At 35.8% G+C, this 17,177-nt stretch overlaps 1 protein-coding gene across 7 annotated transcripts in view; it reads right to left on the bottom strand.

Moving 5' to 3' along the window:
* The window catches only part of MARCHF1 (membrane associated ring-CH-type finger 1), a 257,681-nt gene that overhangs the window by 102,472 nt on the left and 138,032 nt on the right, over nucleotides 1-17,177 (bottom strand). For 3 of the 7 annotated variants that reach the window (XM_030022223.1, XM_030022661.1, XM_030022310.1), the window contains one exon: nucleotides 1,521-1,660. The exons of the other annotated variants lie outside the window; for them this stretch is intronic. In XM_030022223.1, the coding sequence (XP_029878083.1) occupies nucleotides 1,521-1,622 (102 nt within the window). In that variant the 5' untranslated portion in view covers nucleotides 1,623-1,660. The remainder of the gene's footprint in view (nucleotides 1-1,520; nucleotides 1,661-17,177) is intronic. 7 annotated transcript variants of the gene reach the window in all.

Raw genomic sequence — 17,177 nt, 5'->3', positions numbered from 1 at the left:
CTCAACTGATTCAACTGTTATGAACTGTATTCCCAGTTCATAATTTCTAAATCCCATCTGGTAGATTAGAATGCTTACCTCTGGAATATCAAACTCAATTAAATGTTGACTAGCAGTCAAGCAGAAATCAAAATATGCAAATTTCCACATATCTAAATTCTTTAATAGCTACCACCTACTACTAGCAATACCTAAACATTAATAGTAATTAAATAAAAATTAAAAATAAAATAGTAATAATAATAGTAAATATGGGGATAATATACTTGAATTTTCTTCTTTCATGACTCATTGTTTTTTAATTTCCTTTTATTTCTCTGAAAGAAAAGAATTCCAGATAAAAGTGAGCTATAATAATCTAGGATATCAAGTAAACTATAAAATTTGCAACTTTTTGTGTTCTCTTCCTTAGCAGAAACTTACATTCTATATAATCTACCACTGAACAAGATAATTTTACCACATTAAGTAGGAGCTTTTTTCCACCAGAACTCCAACAACTTTCAAACAGACCACTGCCTCTTCATTTATAACTCTCTTCACACTCTGTGGAATACCACATTTCATCAGTGATTATAAACAATTATTCACCTTTCTGCTTAGATGTCATCGTGTTCATGTTTCAAAAACTGGAGGGCAGTACTTCCTGATACATCATGCTTTTTCAGGTAGGAAAATGTTGTGTGTATTTTAAACTTAATACTGAAATTGGACCAGGCATATTTAACTGAGTATGTTTCAAATAATCAGTTTTGCTGTAGTGTGAAAATGTTAATACAGTTGAAGAAAAACAAGTACACAGATAATTTTTGCTCTTACATGCAGGGCAGTCTGAAGCCTTTACATTCAGGTATCAATTCTTACTCACCTGGGTAGGTCTACTGATGTAAATGGATTTATTTGAATGAGCAAAAAACTGCAGGATTAAAATTTTTGTCAGTGAGTCACTTTATTCAACTTCATACAATTCATGATAACTCCACTATGTAAATTGTCGACTTTACATTGCCCGAACATGTACTATCAATAGTTTTGCATGCAGAAACTCAACCATCTCTTGCAGCATCTTGTTAAATATATGAAGATAATTTTTAAATCCAGCTGTCTAACACAAATGCAGACATACTATACTTTGTTCCCATTACAGGCAGGAGCAAAGAGCAGACAAGGTACCTTTAAATAATGTCCAGCTATATTCATCAGGGACCAAATGCCATAACATTTATTAAGATCACAAAGAATGTAAGTAATCCATATTAGGACATTTCCTGCTTAAAGACTTTACCATTCACAAAACATCAATACTGATTTATAGACGTAGCATGCAAGTCAGAATGGACCATGCATAACATAAAAGATGAAAAAATAGCAAATGGAAAGAGTAAATAGCTTTAACGTCAAAGGGTTTCACACACTGAGGCAATGCAATCAATGGAAACACTACATTTTAAAAAATAAATGTAACACCTCTGAAGTTCATCTGAGCATGCCACCATCATGAAATGCAACTTTTCACTCACCAAAGTAGAGTTATGTGAAGCATCACCTGAGACCTCGGGTGTTCTTGTGCTGTTTGGAAGTCTGTGAGGGTTACGAGCTATCGCTTGGCACCAGCCCAACATTTTCTCCTTCCACTTATCCCTTCTCAATTTCTGAAATTCTGAAAATAATTTAGATTCCCTGAAACATTGACACTTTGAATTTATTGTGTGCATGTCTCTGGATGCATGCCTTTAAAAACAGCTTTTTAAGTTATATCTAAACAAGCTAATAAACATATTTTTAGAACATGTTTATTATTTAAAGTACTCCGAAGGGTTACACCATGCAGGTTAGAAAAGAACTATGCACTTTCAGCACACCTTACATGCATTAATACTATTTCAGTATCAGCAAATTCAGTGCCTTCTCTCCATGTTAAGCCTTTCTCAAGTTGTCACTTTAATTACAAAAGTGTTATTTTAAAGGAATTTTATTACAAAATAACTGTGAGACTAGCACCATTCCTAAAACCATGTAACATTTGGAGGCAATACCCCACATTCCCTGAAACAACCAGAAATAGCCAAAGAAAGCCATAGCAGATATTAAATACAAATCAACAGTGTGAAAACACACGAACACGTATGTACTCATGTCCACATACACCAGAATACCTGGCTTGTCATGAAGTGTTACACTAGGATGTATTGTAAATAGCAAAAAGTAATGTACACACACAAGCAATAAATGCTACATGCCAACTGTAAGTTGCATGTAAACTTGGTTTTAGTTTGTAACAGTAACAAAATACCTTTTAAGAAACACTAATACATTCTGGAAATACAGCACTAGTAAGGTTTTTTTTTAAATGTAAGAAACCTTCATAAGTATTTTTAAAATTTCACTGTCTACTTTTCCCAGTTGAAATAGGTAATGTAGGTATTCAGTGTAAAACTTTGCTAATTAATTACAAAAAATAACTTTGAGCAATTTTTTTTTTCCACAACAACTGAAGCAATTTACACTCTGGTTGTTTATAGCATTTTGTAATTTAAAATGTGTTATTCTGTAACATCATGAAACAAAATAAAAAGATTAACATGCCAGATTGAGTGCCTAGTACTCCAAATGAGGTTAGTACTAGACTGAATAGATCTGGAACATACATACAATAATGTTAAAAACCTTACACGGTAAAGTAGCACCTATTTAATGTCACTGAATATTATGTACTTGTAAAGTAGGTTTATTTTTTCTGCAATACATCTCCACGCAGTACACAGACATGCTTGTGTTTACAGCAGGCTTTCATCTTCCCAGGTTCTGATTCTGACAAACTACAGCCCCTTCCTGAATAACTACAGCTCTACCGTTTCCATACTTACCATTAATATATAATTCTCAAAGTATGAAATGCATGAAGCTGTATTTCTCCACGCAACCCCACGGAACTGAGGAAGCGAGGAAAACTAGCCTTAGTTTTATTGCACTGGAAATGACTAGATGAGTGAGTCTACAGGTGAACTGATTCTTATTCATCTTTCAGACTCTTGAAATCTTAACATGAGATAAAAATATATACCAGTAAAGCATTAGTAACATGAAGAGTGCCACACTGCCTGTTGACTGTCTGCAGAGTCAAATCCATTTTTCCATTATAAAAGATTTCAGTTGTAGGCTTACAAGAACTCAGTCCTCCAGGGCACGAATATAACACAGCAAAGGCTTCACAATGAGAAAGCCAGCTGAACACCAACTAAACTCATTGTCACCAACTTAGCAGCAGTTATGATTTCCACTGGATCAGAGCATCCACTGTCTTGCAAGCCCTACAAGCCCTGTTTATTTTCCTTAGTTTTGTGAATGCAGCTAGCAGAACTTTACATACCAAACTGGTTGTTTTTAAGAGTAAAGGAAGTACCAGTGAACAGTTTGTGCATTTAAGCAACCTGTACATAGATACAAAAAAATGAATCCGTGTTTCAAATGCTTTTCATTGTATAACCAACATATCATGAAGTACTTGTAAATAAAACTGGAGAATCAAAAAAAGTGTAAGAAGGACAAGCCTATGCAAATATGCTCCTCTGCAACTTGGAGAGATAAGCACTTTATATAAGACAAACAATCAGAATTTTTGTTCTTTCAAGCTTCTACTGCAAATTCTAGGTAATTTCTATATCATGTGCTGAAATACTATTTACCAACTAAACAGGACTGAAACAACAGTGGACTTTGACTTCTAAGTAAACTAGTCCCCATCCCATCTCCCCCTGCTTTTTAGATAGGAGCACACAAAATCTTCTGAGAAAGTAAAATGTCTTTCAAAACTATTCTGGCGCCTCTGGAATTTCCTGGTTTTCGTTCAAAATTTCAAGCAGAAAGTATTTCAGTATTGTTTAGACTTTTCAAAATGAGACAAACCATTTCTTTCTGCTGCTCTGGAACCTGTCACGGTGGTTCCTTGCATATTCTCTTGTAAGTGGAGTTTATGAGCAGAGGAGGGGAGCTGTATCAGGTATGACACTGGTCAACTCTATTAAACTGGGTGAAAAGGCATATGAGCTGCTGCTGCTTTCTTTATGACTGCACTTGGGGCTGGGCAAACAGGTACCGCTTGCTTTAGACCTAACAAGTGAAGCGTGTAGAAAAGACGTTGAGCGAATCTCTCATGCCACTTGAACCTTCATAGACAGAAAAACAGCTCTGGGGATTTGGTTCTCTAATTTGGTAAAATCAATCAGTAACTCCTTATTAAAATGTTTTACTACGCACGGGAATTACAGGCAGATTTCATTTGTTACGATTGCTGAACTGCATTCTCCCATGATCAGTATGTTACTGGGCATTTTTTGTGCAGATGCCTGGAAACTAGAGATTAATGCTGGCTAGAGAAAAAAAAATCCTTAAAAAAATTACACAAAACCCCACAAAATGCATATTTGGAATAAACATCATAATTTTTTTGAAGTTTCCCCCAGATGAATACTACATAAAGATTACAGCCCAGAGGAATTTATGTATAAATTTTTGGCTTGCTATGTCTGAAAAGATCCCAGACTTCACTGTTCCTCTGAAAGCGCACCATGAACAAGGTGGCTACACATTAAGCTGGTACAGCTCACTGCTTGGGACCCCTTTACTGTTTTGGTTCTTCCCTGAAGAAAGACTATGAACTTGAAAAAAAAAAAAAGGAATAAAACTTTTAAGAATGTCTTCACTCTGATTCTAAAAGAATATTTCAATCATTATTTAAAAGATACTTCTCCCCATACCGTTCAGATGGAAAATTTCCTGACCATTCTCCCAAGACTAAGAATATCCAATCTTTCTGCTACTAAAAACTCCACCCCAAACCCCAACCTTTAAATGGTCACTCTTACACTTCCTCCTCTGGACCGAATGCACACAAACATGTTTTTGCAAAGGCAGTAAAATTAACCTAGTATATATTTATTCCTAGATACCCTAGGAATAAAACATATGGTTCCCAGGTTCCTAGAGCTCTAAGGTCAGATTAAAGTCTGCTACACCTACTGAGAGCAGCTGCTCACATGAGTAGTTAAGCTGAAGCTTCATTTTGAACCATCACACTCTTGATCACTTATTAGGAGGGAAAGCTTCAGATCTTCACTGAAGACCCTTTCTAATATTCTTTTACTTCTGATGAATTATTATCTTATCATTATTTTAGGCTTGTATTTTTAATATAACTTTATGTGTCAGGCTACTTTGTTTCTGATTATATACCAAATTTTCAAGTAAACTTTTAGCAGAAACGAACCTATATTGCTGCATGTTTCAGTGTACAGTGAATTCTTCCAGAGATGTGTTTAGTGTAGAGAAGTAATGCAAATTCCACCATCTCCGGAGTCATGTACTCCTCACACTTGGGGTGGATATAAGCCAATTCAGTCTGAGAATACAACTCTACACATCACATATAAGCATACAATGTGCAATACTACACAGTTTGAGGTTGATCACAGATGAAATTAAAAAATAACTTAGTCTAGGGAATACTCTACAAAATGACTCTGCACAGCTGGATACTCCTGAGACTTAGAACTGACAACCATAAACCCCAGGCAACAGCTGTAGTTCAGTATGACAAAGGTAACTAATTGAAGTCATTACAAGTTTCTACACAGCCGAGACAGGTCTAAAGTATTTTAACAATTTGCAGCACATCCCCTTTAATGTCAGCTGGCAAGAAATCTAGGTTCTCAAAGTTTTAACAACCTTTTAAAAACATGTTAGTTTAGAGCTCCACAGAGTCTATCTGAGCCATAGGTGTAGTGAAGAGTGGATGCCCAAGATCAGTGTGTGCCATCTACCTCCCGGAGCAGCCCTCCAAGGATCCACAAGGAGACCATTCCAAAGAGTGACACCACCATCACCCCTCAGTAAGTGATCAATCGATCCTTTCTATACTGCCTGTATCTGTGAAGACAAGGAATTATCTGATTATAGCTACAGTCCTAGTCTGTTCCTCTTGGGAGGCAGAACCTCTTGGAACATTTGCAATTCTTCTTTTTTGCCCTGAGGAATCAAAATGATGACTACCACTGTACAGATCATAATTGAAAGGAGGACTTCGCACTTGCTTATACAACTGAAGAACCACCACCTCAAATAAACTGCCTGAAAAAAAAAAATCTTAATTAGTCCCCTATAAATCTGTGTAAAAATAAAAGAATTACTTTATTCATACTTTTTCAGGGGAGACAATTTTTACTTATAATTTAGGCAAGCAAAGGGCCATACAGAATTATAGATTCAAGTACATCTCGCACAATATTAATACTAAATAAATAGGGGTTTAGTTAAAAAAAATTAACTAAAAATTAGCCAGTTATATGAAATAAAAGCATAACATCTCCAAAAAAGTCCATTAATTTAGTGAGAGAAAAGAATCAGTAAGCTTAATTCAGGAGCATAATTAGATTCAGGTAACAAAGGCCTCAACAAAGGCTGAATTAAGATGAAGTACATGAGAAGGTTAGGCTTTTTCAGTCCTTACCAGGATCTAACAGCTACCATAGAACAGCAGGAAACAAAGAACAGTATGTTTCGTTTTCCATCTAAGCTATGGTTTTGTTCTCTGTGTTCGAAGATTCCCAACAGCAATCAAAGTGATGGTCTTTGTCCAGCAACTAAACACACTGCATGACTTGGCAGATCATCAAAATATTCCAGGAGTAGAGCTGCAGGAATACTGAAATGCAAATAGCCTTCAATTGCTGAGCTCTGGTAAGAGAAATATAGTCCCTGTTGTTCTCTGTGTATCTCTTGTCTGAGTCTTATCAAGCTGTGACTTCCAATCAATTATTCTAATTTGAATGCAAACATAAATTCATGGGCTGGATGCACTAGAAAGCTCTGATAGCTTGTGCTATTGTTGCATCACAAGTGAGCCATAGGCTTTTCTCAACCAGCTAGCCAATATTACCCTATGACTCCTGTGTTTCACAAGGACAATTCAGTGTAGCCATAGCATAACAGCATAATGAGTCTAAATTTGTGGTTTTACAAATAAGAAGCTCAACCTCAGGTCTGAAAATTGCTTTTTTTTTTTTTTTAAAAAAAGTCATATTAGAATATATGTGATTGTGCCAACAGCTGTAACAACCCAGTACAATTTAGGTGTGGTTCTTTAAAGACGGGGGCGGGGGATGGAATTAGTTTCCACTTACAAATATGATAGCTATCTGTAAAAACTTTTTTTTTTTAATGAGAAGTGCTGAGTATCATCTGCCCCTCCAAACTGAGGAATAATTTTGTGAGTCCAGCATTTAATTAATATAACTTGCAATGTCAGTAGCTTGAAAGGCTGTCAAGCTAGTAAAATGTTATCTTCCTGACTGATACTTGCAGCAATTAGCTAAAATATATACCTAATGTGCTAGCCTCATTAAAAAAATGCAAAGATCAACAGAAAACAAGCACAGATGACCACAAATTACTCAGCTGAAACCTAGAATAACAGTACTGATCAAGACTCTAATGATACCAGTTTTCTTGTAGAGCAACTGGCTATCCACAATCAAACACCTCTGCATTAAGTGGATGTAAGAATCTGAATTCAAACATGTTCTATTTATTAATGAGGGATTTCAGAAGTGCTTCTAGGGCACTACTTGAAGAGTAAACCGAATTATGCACAAGTAAATGCATTTCCCCAGCTGTAAAGACAAAACAGTTGTCATTTAACTTAGTTGTGCTTACCAAATGTGTCACTTCAGCAGCTCTTTAAAAATACAATGATAGAATCAGCACCCCTCTTTAGAGTATTAGAAGATTTATTATAATCAAGTTTTCTAGAACTTGCTTCAGTTGTTTAAGCCTGCAAAGAGTCAACTACAGCATCTTCTTAAATTACTACCTATATTATCCAATCAATTTTCAGAGCCTATAAAGTGGCTGTTTTGATATTCCCATACCATATCATTATTTCCAACTAAAGACAACCTATGTTTTGTTCTTTTCTGTTACACTGTGATATGTATTTTAAGTTGTCCTCATCCCTTCAAGACTTTGATTTCTTTTTGTCATAACTAAGGATCCAAATTTCACTCATTACTTAAAACAGTTTAATCATTGAAAATAAAACAATTTAAGATGACTGGTACAAAAATTATTGCAGGTAACATTGCTTTGTCTAACCGCTCCATAACCACTCCACCCAAAGAGTGACAAGAAATCGTTAAAAAAGCTTTCATAGGAAATAGTCTTTTGGGTTACTGAAGATAGAAAAACTGTGGGTATGTTTGTCTTTATCGTCACACTTCCCCCCCCCCCCCCCAAATGAAAAGTATCTCTTGTGTAAAGCAGAAAGCAATTTTAAATCACTCAAGGCTCTTTAGAGAAACCATGACAGGTTTTTTTTTTTTCCCATGGTAAATCTTTAGCATTGTAATTCTACCTCTTTGCATTTGTGAAGGCTGCAAGAAGAAAATGTTGAGAAATTAGAAGAAATGTATATTTATGGCTACTGATTTGATATTTAAAAAAAAATAATCTTTACACATGTAGATACTGCCAAATCTGTATTTTCCTATGCAGAGTTTAATTCTTTTTTTTCAAACTATTTTAATAAGCAACCTCTATACCATCATCAAACGTGACTTTGTTTTCTAAAAGGCTCGTGTTCTTAATATCACAGCTACTCTTCTTGGGAATGCTTTGCTCATCCAAGGTTAGATGTCTCCATTGAATTGTCCTCAGAGCTTTCAAAAACAATGCAACAGTATGTGCTCCTGGCACATTCCTGCCTACAGGTGAGGGACAAAAGGGTGCCTAATCCTTCCCTCAGGACCTCTCCATGTAAATTGCAGATGCATCAGACTCCCAAGTAGAAAGGCGAATAGTCTTGAAACAAACATAGATTTGAGAACAAGAACAAAGTACATGTTTTTGCTTTGTGAGTTTGCATATATTTAACCATACACGATTGCCAAGCAGCTTAAACCAAAGCTTCGATCAATAATAAAGGCAGGACTAGTAAGTGCACGTGTTAAAACCACACTGAGCACTTGGCACATGGAAATTTTTCAAGGAAGCCATAGAAACAGCAGAAAGTGTAACATGCAAAAAATCCACAAGAAGGTAAAGCATTAACTAACTCAAAGTTATGCATGCAGTTACCCAAACACACAGGGCCTAAGAAGCTAAAGTAAGTCTTTAACAGACTTTGTTCTGCATATGTAAAAGGAAAAGTCTTTATCGCAAAGCTTTTTCTCATTCTTACGTGGTTTACTTAGAGAAGAAGGGTATATTTATGGTGTAAGATATAACCCACTTTGAATGACACAGAGCTCGCTATTGAAGTAAAATATGAAGATGAAGACAGAAGTAGGGGTTTTTTTAATCCAATAAAGGTTAGATGTCTGAAAGACATAATTTAACCACTAAACACCCCTGTTTCAAAGCATGGATAATTAATACTGAATTTAAATGAGTATTTAAGAACAGAGGGAAAATCCCATTAAATCACATGTCATTGAGGTGCCAGAAGTACACACGCCAAAGTGTGCTAAGACTATGCTTGGTCCAGCAGAAGAAGTATCACCCCTTTGTCAGAGAAGTATTTTTAACAGAAGTTCTTCTGTCAAATACAATGTTCTGAGCAGTCATAACCATACTCCTTTGACAACCCTAAACACAGAAACCTCAATGCTTGTGACCTGTTCAGATACTGCTCCTGTGATAGGTCAGTCATATAGCACCTACACTAGATGATGGTCATCACTGCTGGAAAGAAAGGCATATCCTGTTGCTTAGATACTATCGCTCTCCATAATGCTATCTATAACAACTCTATTGCAGGACAGGCTATACCAGAAGGCCAATGCTACCTTGTCGTTGCTGGTCTCTTAAATTTTTCTTACCTAATTTCAGATAGTTTTCAGAATCTCTTTTAGGATGAGTAACATCAGAATGACAGGACTGTAATCACTGCACCCCAACTAAATTAACAGAAACACTTCTGTGAAATTCTCACCTGTTCCAGCAGGTTCATTTTCTATATAGAAACAAGATGAAACAAAACTTTTTTTCTTTTTTTAATAATAATTAAGTCCATTACACCCAGCACGTATTCTCTGCTGACTTTTTAAGAATGAGAGAGAATGTGGGTTTGTATTATTGTCGATTTTTTTTTTTTTTAATTCACAGTGCTTAAATAGGTGGTTAATGTAAAGTATGTTTCATTATTGTTTTTTACTCTTTGTGCTTTATTTCCCAAACAACCATAGTATAAAAGCATTACCATTAAATAAATGCTCATCAAATGGTGAGTAGTAGGTTAACACTTTAAAGTGATATTTCTTTCATATTATTTAGGTTTTTATGTTTTGTCTCATTGTTTAAAAAGTCCTATAATAAATTAGGTTCAGGCTTAATTTGAAACTATTTGAACACACTCTTAAGAATCCCATTAATTTCAGTTTAGAGTGCCATACTGATATTTACCCAATCTTCTGGCACCTCTCCAGATTTATTATCTTTTCAGCAAAGCACTTCTATTTATTTCATTAAGTTAACTACAAACATAAAAACTAGACGGGCTACATAATCCTTCAACTTTTTTTTTCCCTACTCAATTTCTCCAAGTATTTCCTGATTTAATTTTTGACAGCAGCCAGTGACAAGAATAATTGCTTCCAATAATTATGCCACCATAATTATTATTGTCTAATGAGAACCCCACTTCAATAAAGTATTATTTCAGCTATTTGAGTCATACTTTTGTACCTTTGCATTCGCTTCTAAGGCCTACTTTTTTATTTGTTTCCTGGAAATTGCAGTCAAAAAATTATCAGAGTAATATTATTCAAAAGTTTATTCACATAATTATTAGCTTTTAGGTTAACATATACTTTATTTATGTAAGGGACTAGTTATTTAAGCTGTTACCAGTAACTGCAGCACTAGGCCACTAGGCCAGTAATTATTTATAACTTAAATAACTGGAATCCGTTTATCCTGAAAAACCCTGAATAGGCCATCTGTCATGATTTCCTCCAAGCAGAGGTCAGATCTTAAGTCATGATTTTCATAATACATATCAGGAGGGGGGGCTATGAAAAAGGATTACTTGCAATAGTATATTTCAGTTAGTTTAGTGGTAATGACTTTTTCATGGGCTTATTTAATCTTTATTAATAAGGCATCCAAATTTTCTGCCTTCAGCAGATCTGTTACAAGTTTTCATCAAACATAATTTGGCTCTTATATCAACTTATTAGGTAGTGTACCCAGTTAATCCTTGATGATAACATAAGCCTTCTTCAAAATATTTTACAGAATTTTCTTTAGTATAATGCATACAACTTAACTTTAATAAGTGTTTTAACAAGTACCTTCCAATAGAATATCAAATTTCCTCTTCTAACTAATTTCAGTTCTGTAGTTGTTAACAAGAAAATAGCTGCACCTCAGTTTCCAGAGGTGACTTTGAATTTTATATCAACAAGCATTCAAATAATAAACTATTTCATGACTGTTCATCATTCACAGGATACCTACAAATTTGTATTGGTGCATATGTCCATACTGCTCACTAATTAGGAGTAAATTCCTTACAAACATTATTTATTAAAAATAAAAATAAGCTAAATGCAGCCAGAAACCAATCCAACAAGTTTTATAAAATTATCTAATGGAACATGAAGGCAAATGACTAATGTTACTGACAGCTGAGCAAAAATAAAAACATTATAATACTAGACCATAATGATTTACTAATTCTTTTCCATAGAGAATATTGGCGTTTGCTTCTTTGTGAGATGAAAACAATGCAGGACATGCAGTTATCAAAACCACAATTCTCATGGCTGTCAGTGAGCTAAGATTCATGCAGATCATATGCATGTCACATCTATAATATGCCATTCTTCACAAGCAATTAAAAAAAAAAAAAACCCAAAGATGTAGTATTTGCCGTGTTCGCTAATCAAAGTGTAAAACTAGGCACAGCATCACTTTCTCTCTTCTATTTCAAAATAACACTAAGCACAAAATAGGTATCCACCCTCTTGCAAGTATTTCCAAAGAACCTCAAGGAAAGAGTACCAGAATACTGACAAAATGTGAAATTATAAAACTGAGATCTTGAGTGTACAGCAGAAGACAAACACAATCCTTGATGGCACAGCATTGCTCCCTGGCTCTCTTTAGTGACTGAACACAGAAAGATTTACAACTCTGCCATGGCTGTGGTGTAGCAGCAGCTCAGGCAGCCAAGTCTCATCCTGTGCCACCCAGAAGGTTTGGTCTCTGCCTCTGACAATCCCCTGAAATATGTCATCTTGCAGTTACAACCTCCTCCGACTTTGCTACCATGCATACTGCTTCTTTTTAGGCTATACTGAACACTGGCGCTGAAGTTGAGCCAACAGTACGCAGTACAGCGTGGCGCAGGGATGCTCATGGCAGTTGTGGGATGTGACCCGGCACAGCTACGTAACACGGTGCTGTCCTTTACAAAGGTCCCGTTCCAAAAGCTGTGTAACTGCTGTACCGAAGAGCAGCTCCATGGCTAAGTCATAAGCCTTGCCCTCATCAGAACTATTGCACAGTGGTGTGAGACCTCCTTAAGCTTCACACAGCTTATTATCAGGAGACTTATGTACAGTTTTGAAATAGATGCCATGCTACCCTAATTAGCTCATTGAGACTTGTAAGTACGCCATTTCCCAATGTCATTCCATTCTCTCTTCTTCAAATGTATGAGTGGACTGAGAACACACTTGCTAAGTACTAGCTCAACAGATAAAATTTTATTAAGGAGTCTTTCTCTGTATACAGCTCCACAGAAAACAAGTTTGCCTCAGGCAATAATGGAAAACAGAGATTAATGCAAAAGCACATGTAGGTAGTTGGCCTATATTCAACTTAAATACTTATTTAGAAAGCTAAACATAAAGAAACTAACCTTGAAACTAAAAGTTGTATTTAACTGCAGGCCAGCCTCCCACAAAACTAGGGAGCATTTCAAGAAGTCTTGAGGGGAAAAAGAAATGCGCTGGTGAAAATACTTACATACAGGCTGGCTTGTTATTGCTACTGAAGTACTTATTTTAAAAGACTCCAAGCACAAAATGAAGATCCCAGCCCCTCCCTCAGCTTTTGCAATATCTGGGGTAAGTCCATGTCAGACCCCTGATAATCAGGTGGAAGTAGATAGGAATAAGCGAAAGACAAATAGAAAACCGCAGACAAGATACTCAGTGGGGTCAAACATGCTCATTTGTGATGTGAAAAATGGGAAAATGAAACGTGCACAGAGCATGTAATAAAGCAAAGCAGCAGGAATAGGAATCTTAGAGCCCAACATGACAGTGGTCTTTGCACACTTTCTTATAGCTGAACTTCCATGGGCATGTTTAAAGGCTCATTAATCCACTTTGCAAATCTTTACGGTTGAGTTAAGAAGTGAAGGACAGTCTGTTAATCTTGTGTCCTTGCTGAAGCTATGTCACATTTTAAAGGATCAGGACCTCCCCAGGCTGACAGAGGAGACGTGCCAGTATGTTTAGCATTACAACCCATTTATCTGTGCCAACAAAGCGCTACAACATGGTGTCCTCAGGAAGGGACAGACTATTCTCAGACACAGAATATATTGATACCCTGTGTATATATTTACTTAAGTCTTTACTGACAACCCATGGGACTGCAGTTTGCTTAGAGTGTTAACAGATGCTGTTAATACAGATTAATATTATGCATTTTGTATGTCTTACATTTCCTGCACTGCAATAGAAAAAACATTTTCACTAAGAATATACCTCTACCTGGTATCTATATCACACCATCAAGCAAAACAGTTTTTATTTTTGCTATTTTTTTCAAATGACATTTAAATGAAAGTTCCATCATAAGACAGAAAGAAATACATCCTTCTGTCACCGTATATGCAAAATTTCATCCCAGAAAGTTCTTTTCCCACCAAGTAAAAAGCCCACATGAGTGGCACTGTAGAATGAAGGTGCCAGCTCAAATTTGCTTTTCGGTGGAGCAGTAGCTTTACTACAGAAGGAATACTTTTTACAGTTTTACAGAAGGCACTATATCATCCTTAAAGTTACAAGAGTATCAAAAAAGTCCTGAAATAGAAACAACACTGGGAATTAAAATATGTTTTGCTTCATGTAAGCTCAGTACCAGTACGAAGAGGCATGGTATCAAAAGTGTGAAAATTACACATTTTCTTTGCTTACCACTAACTGCTCCCACACTGAAGAAAAAAAAAAAAAAAGTACTAGAATGTACATTTTTCACATTCAGAGACTGGTAAAATAATCAAAATGTACAGAGAAGAAAAATGTCAAGCGCACCCTTTAAACACTATGGGAGTTTACTAATTAGGGTCTCCTCCAGTATAGTTACCACAGTAATGTCAGGGGATGCTGATTATATAAATCTAATTAAATGTTAAGATGACACTATACAAATATATACTTTATTGACAACCACTAATCGGTCCAGGCAATTTATCAGGTCAGCAGAAAGCTATCACAAGCTTACAGTGTAAAACATACAGCAGTAGAACAAAATAGTTCTACTAAACAGTCGACTATCCAAAACATGAAATATTTTATGCTCACTCATTTTTGTCCCTCCTTTTAGGAAGAAAGATATTTGAAATAAAATTTCTATCATAAAGTAATTCATTTATAGTAGTGGGAATTCTGGGTTCCAAAATTTAAATCTTTTTCTTTCAAGATAAAGAACTAACAGGAAACAATCAGTAGCATTCCCAGCACGGCATCAATTTAAACTCCCTGCTAAGAGTTTAGACTCATCATTCAGTCTATATTTGTACAGAATAATTAATTTTTTTGCCTTCATTCATCGAGCAGCATGTAAATATGTTAAATATTCTTCTCAAAATGAAGCAGCAGGTCAATCTTCTGATTTGTGTCAATTAGCCAGAACCAAACCAAGACTGCTTGGTAGGTGACAAGCAAGACAGGTAGACTCTTATTCTCAGTAACTGTGCCCCACTGACGACTTTGCTGTTTCTCTATCCTTCTGTTTTGTGATTGTTTAGTTAAGAACAATAGTTCTTGGAGGGAAATCTATTAGGATCTTTTAAACATTTCTAAGCTACTTACAGAAATTACCCATAGTTATCACCAAAGACCTCTCTAGTAGATTTTGAACTAATCATATATTCAGAATTGATGAACTACACATTGCTAATGAAATAATTATGATAAAAACATTGTACAATAAGTCATCACAGAGCTATTGTTGTCACAAATCTAAATTTCAGACATACACTTAACCTAATTCTGAAGATCCAGTATATCTAAATATTTATATTGCAAAATCTAGCTTCCAACAAGCATAAATTAAGTTATCCATTAACCATGCTTACTGTTTGTTTTATAATGGGGAATCTCAGTTTAACAGAAAATTGGTTTAATTAGTTTTGAACATACGAAATAGCTTTGCTTGACAGTTTGCTAATAGTGAAGCATAACTATATTCACAACAAACAAAAGCCACAAGTAAATTTTAAGTTATTCTGGACTATTGCATGGTGTGGTTTTGATCAGTTAGTACTCACACAGACATGAAACCTAGCCTCGACTCTTTGCCTTCACATAAGAACTGGAGGTTGCCTAAGCAATACATGCTGTGACTACCTTTAGAAAAAACACCAGTCTTCAGAACTATTAAGCTAGGCACCTTCAGAATGAGCTAAATCTAAAACAAAACAGATAACTATGAGGTAATAGGAAAGAATGAGTACAATCCTAATAAGGTAAATCCTGCTTCTTTAACCCCTTACAGTTCTTGGTGGAAAGTCAACAGTATAATGAACAAAGAATAGAAATTACTGTTTACCTTGACTCTCAAAGAACTTTAGGACATAGCTTCCTGAAAAAGGTATATAAATAAGTAATCATGAGCAGTAGGCAAAATTCTGTGTTGGACAAAAACACGTCTCAGTTAAGCAACAGTAGGCAGGAATAAATGAGCTATTTCTATTGTGAAAAGAAGACAACTTCAAGGTTTTACACTAGGGTCTTCCAATTTTGAAAATTAGGAATTTTCACTTGAAGGAAGTCACTGAAGCTGACAAATCAAACAATAAGTCGAAAAAACCACCAAAATTATAACAGCCTATAGGTGCACTATAACCTCATTAGTTCTGGGGTCACACACTGCTTTTCCTTGCATTACTTCATACCCAGTGGAAAATAACCCCTTAACAGAGAGGAGAAAAAAACAGACCATGAAAAACATGTTTACTGTACTGTCCAGATCCTTCTTCAAAACATGAATTTTAATTTCCTCATAGGTTTTACTATAGCATTAATAAACACACAGAAAACTCTCCATTATCCACACGCCATTAACCACGCAGGTTACAAATTAGTCGTGCCTCTGACACAGTCACAGAGTTGATCTTTGTGCAGAGACAGCCTGGCTCTGAACACTTACTTTTGCTGACATATGACATGACTGGAGCCATATGGGTTACAGGCCTAGAAGCAGTTTAGGTGTGAAACGGCTATTAAGCAAGTCCGCATCCAAGCTGACTTCTCAAAAGCCACCTGAGCATTGCCCTTCCCAGGAGCCACAGTGCGAAGGTTTGCTAGCAAAGCTACAGCATGAACACATGAAGCCAGCTGAGGCCACACTGCACCTGAGCAAAACTTATCTGACGCTTGAGGCACCAGAAAATTTTGAGAAAGGATGCCCAAGCATTCCTGTATGAATCTGTTTGAGTGAAGATGCGATTATTAGTTCTCTGCAGGTCAAATTCCGTTATGCCCTGGTGATGTATTATTCCAGTTTTCCATTATTCCAGACAACGGAAAACTGATTGCTACTTGCCAAAGTTTATGTAAATTAGTTTTACAACTCCAAAAAAATCATTTAGGTGACAGCTCAGAATTAAGCTTCTTTTATTTTTCTGATTCTTGTGAAATATAGGTACCTACCTCTTTCCACTCCTGTACACCTTTTAAGGGAAAATGCTTCTAATAAGTACTTCTCCAGGATTTATGCAATGAGCGACCTTTACTGGGACTGGATCGAGCAAGAATTAGGAAGGAAAATTTCCTCCCTCAAGTATTCTCTCTCTTTGGCTCTTTTATTGGAAAAAATATATTAACATTTATCCTTTAATGGCATTTTCATTAATGTTAAAGCATTCATTTTAAACTCATGAC

This window comes from Aquila chrysaetos, chromosome 1 (genome assembly GCF_900496995.4).
Source record: "Aquila chrysaetos chrysaetos chromosome 1, bAquChr1.4, whole genome shotgun sequence".
Lineage (NCBI taxonomy): Eukaryota > Metazoa > Chordata > Aves > Accipitriformes > Accipitridae > Aquila > Aquila chrysaetos.
Note: the sequence above shows the minus strand (reverse complement) of the source record. Positions and strands in the feature narration are given on the sequence as shown.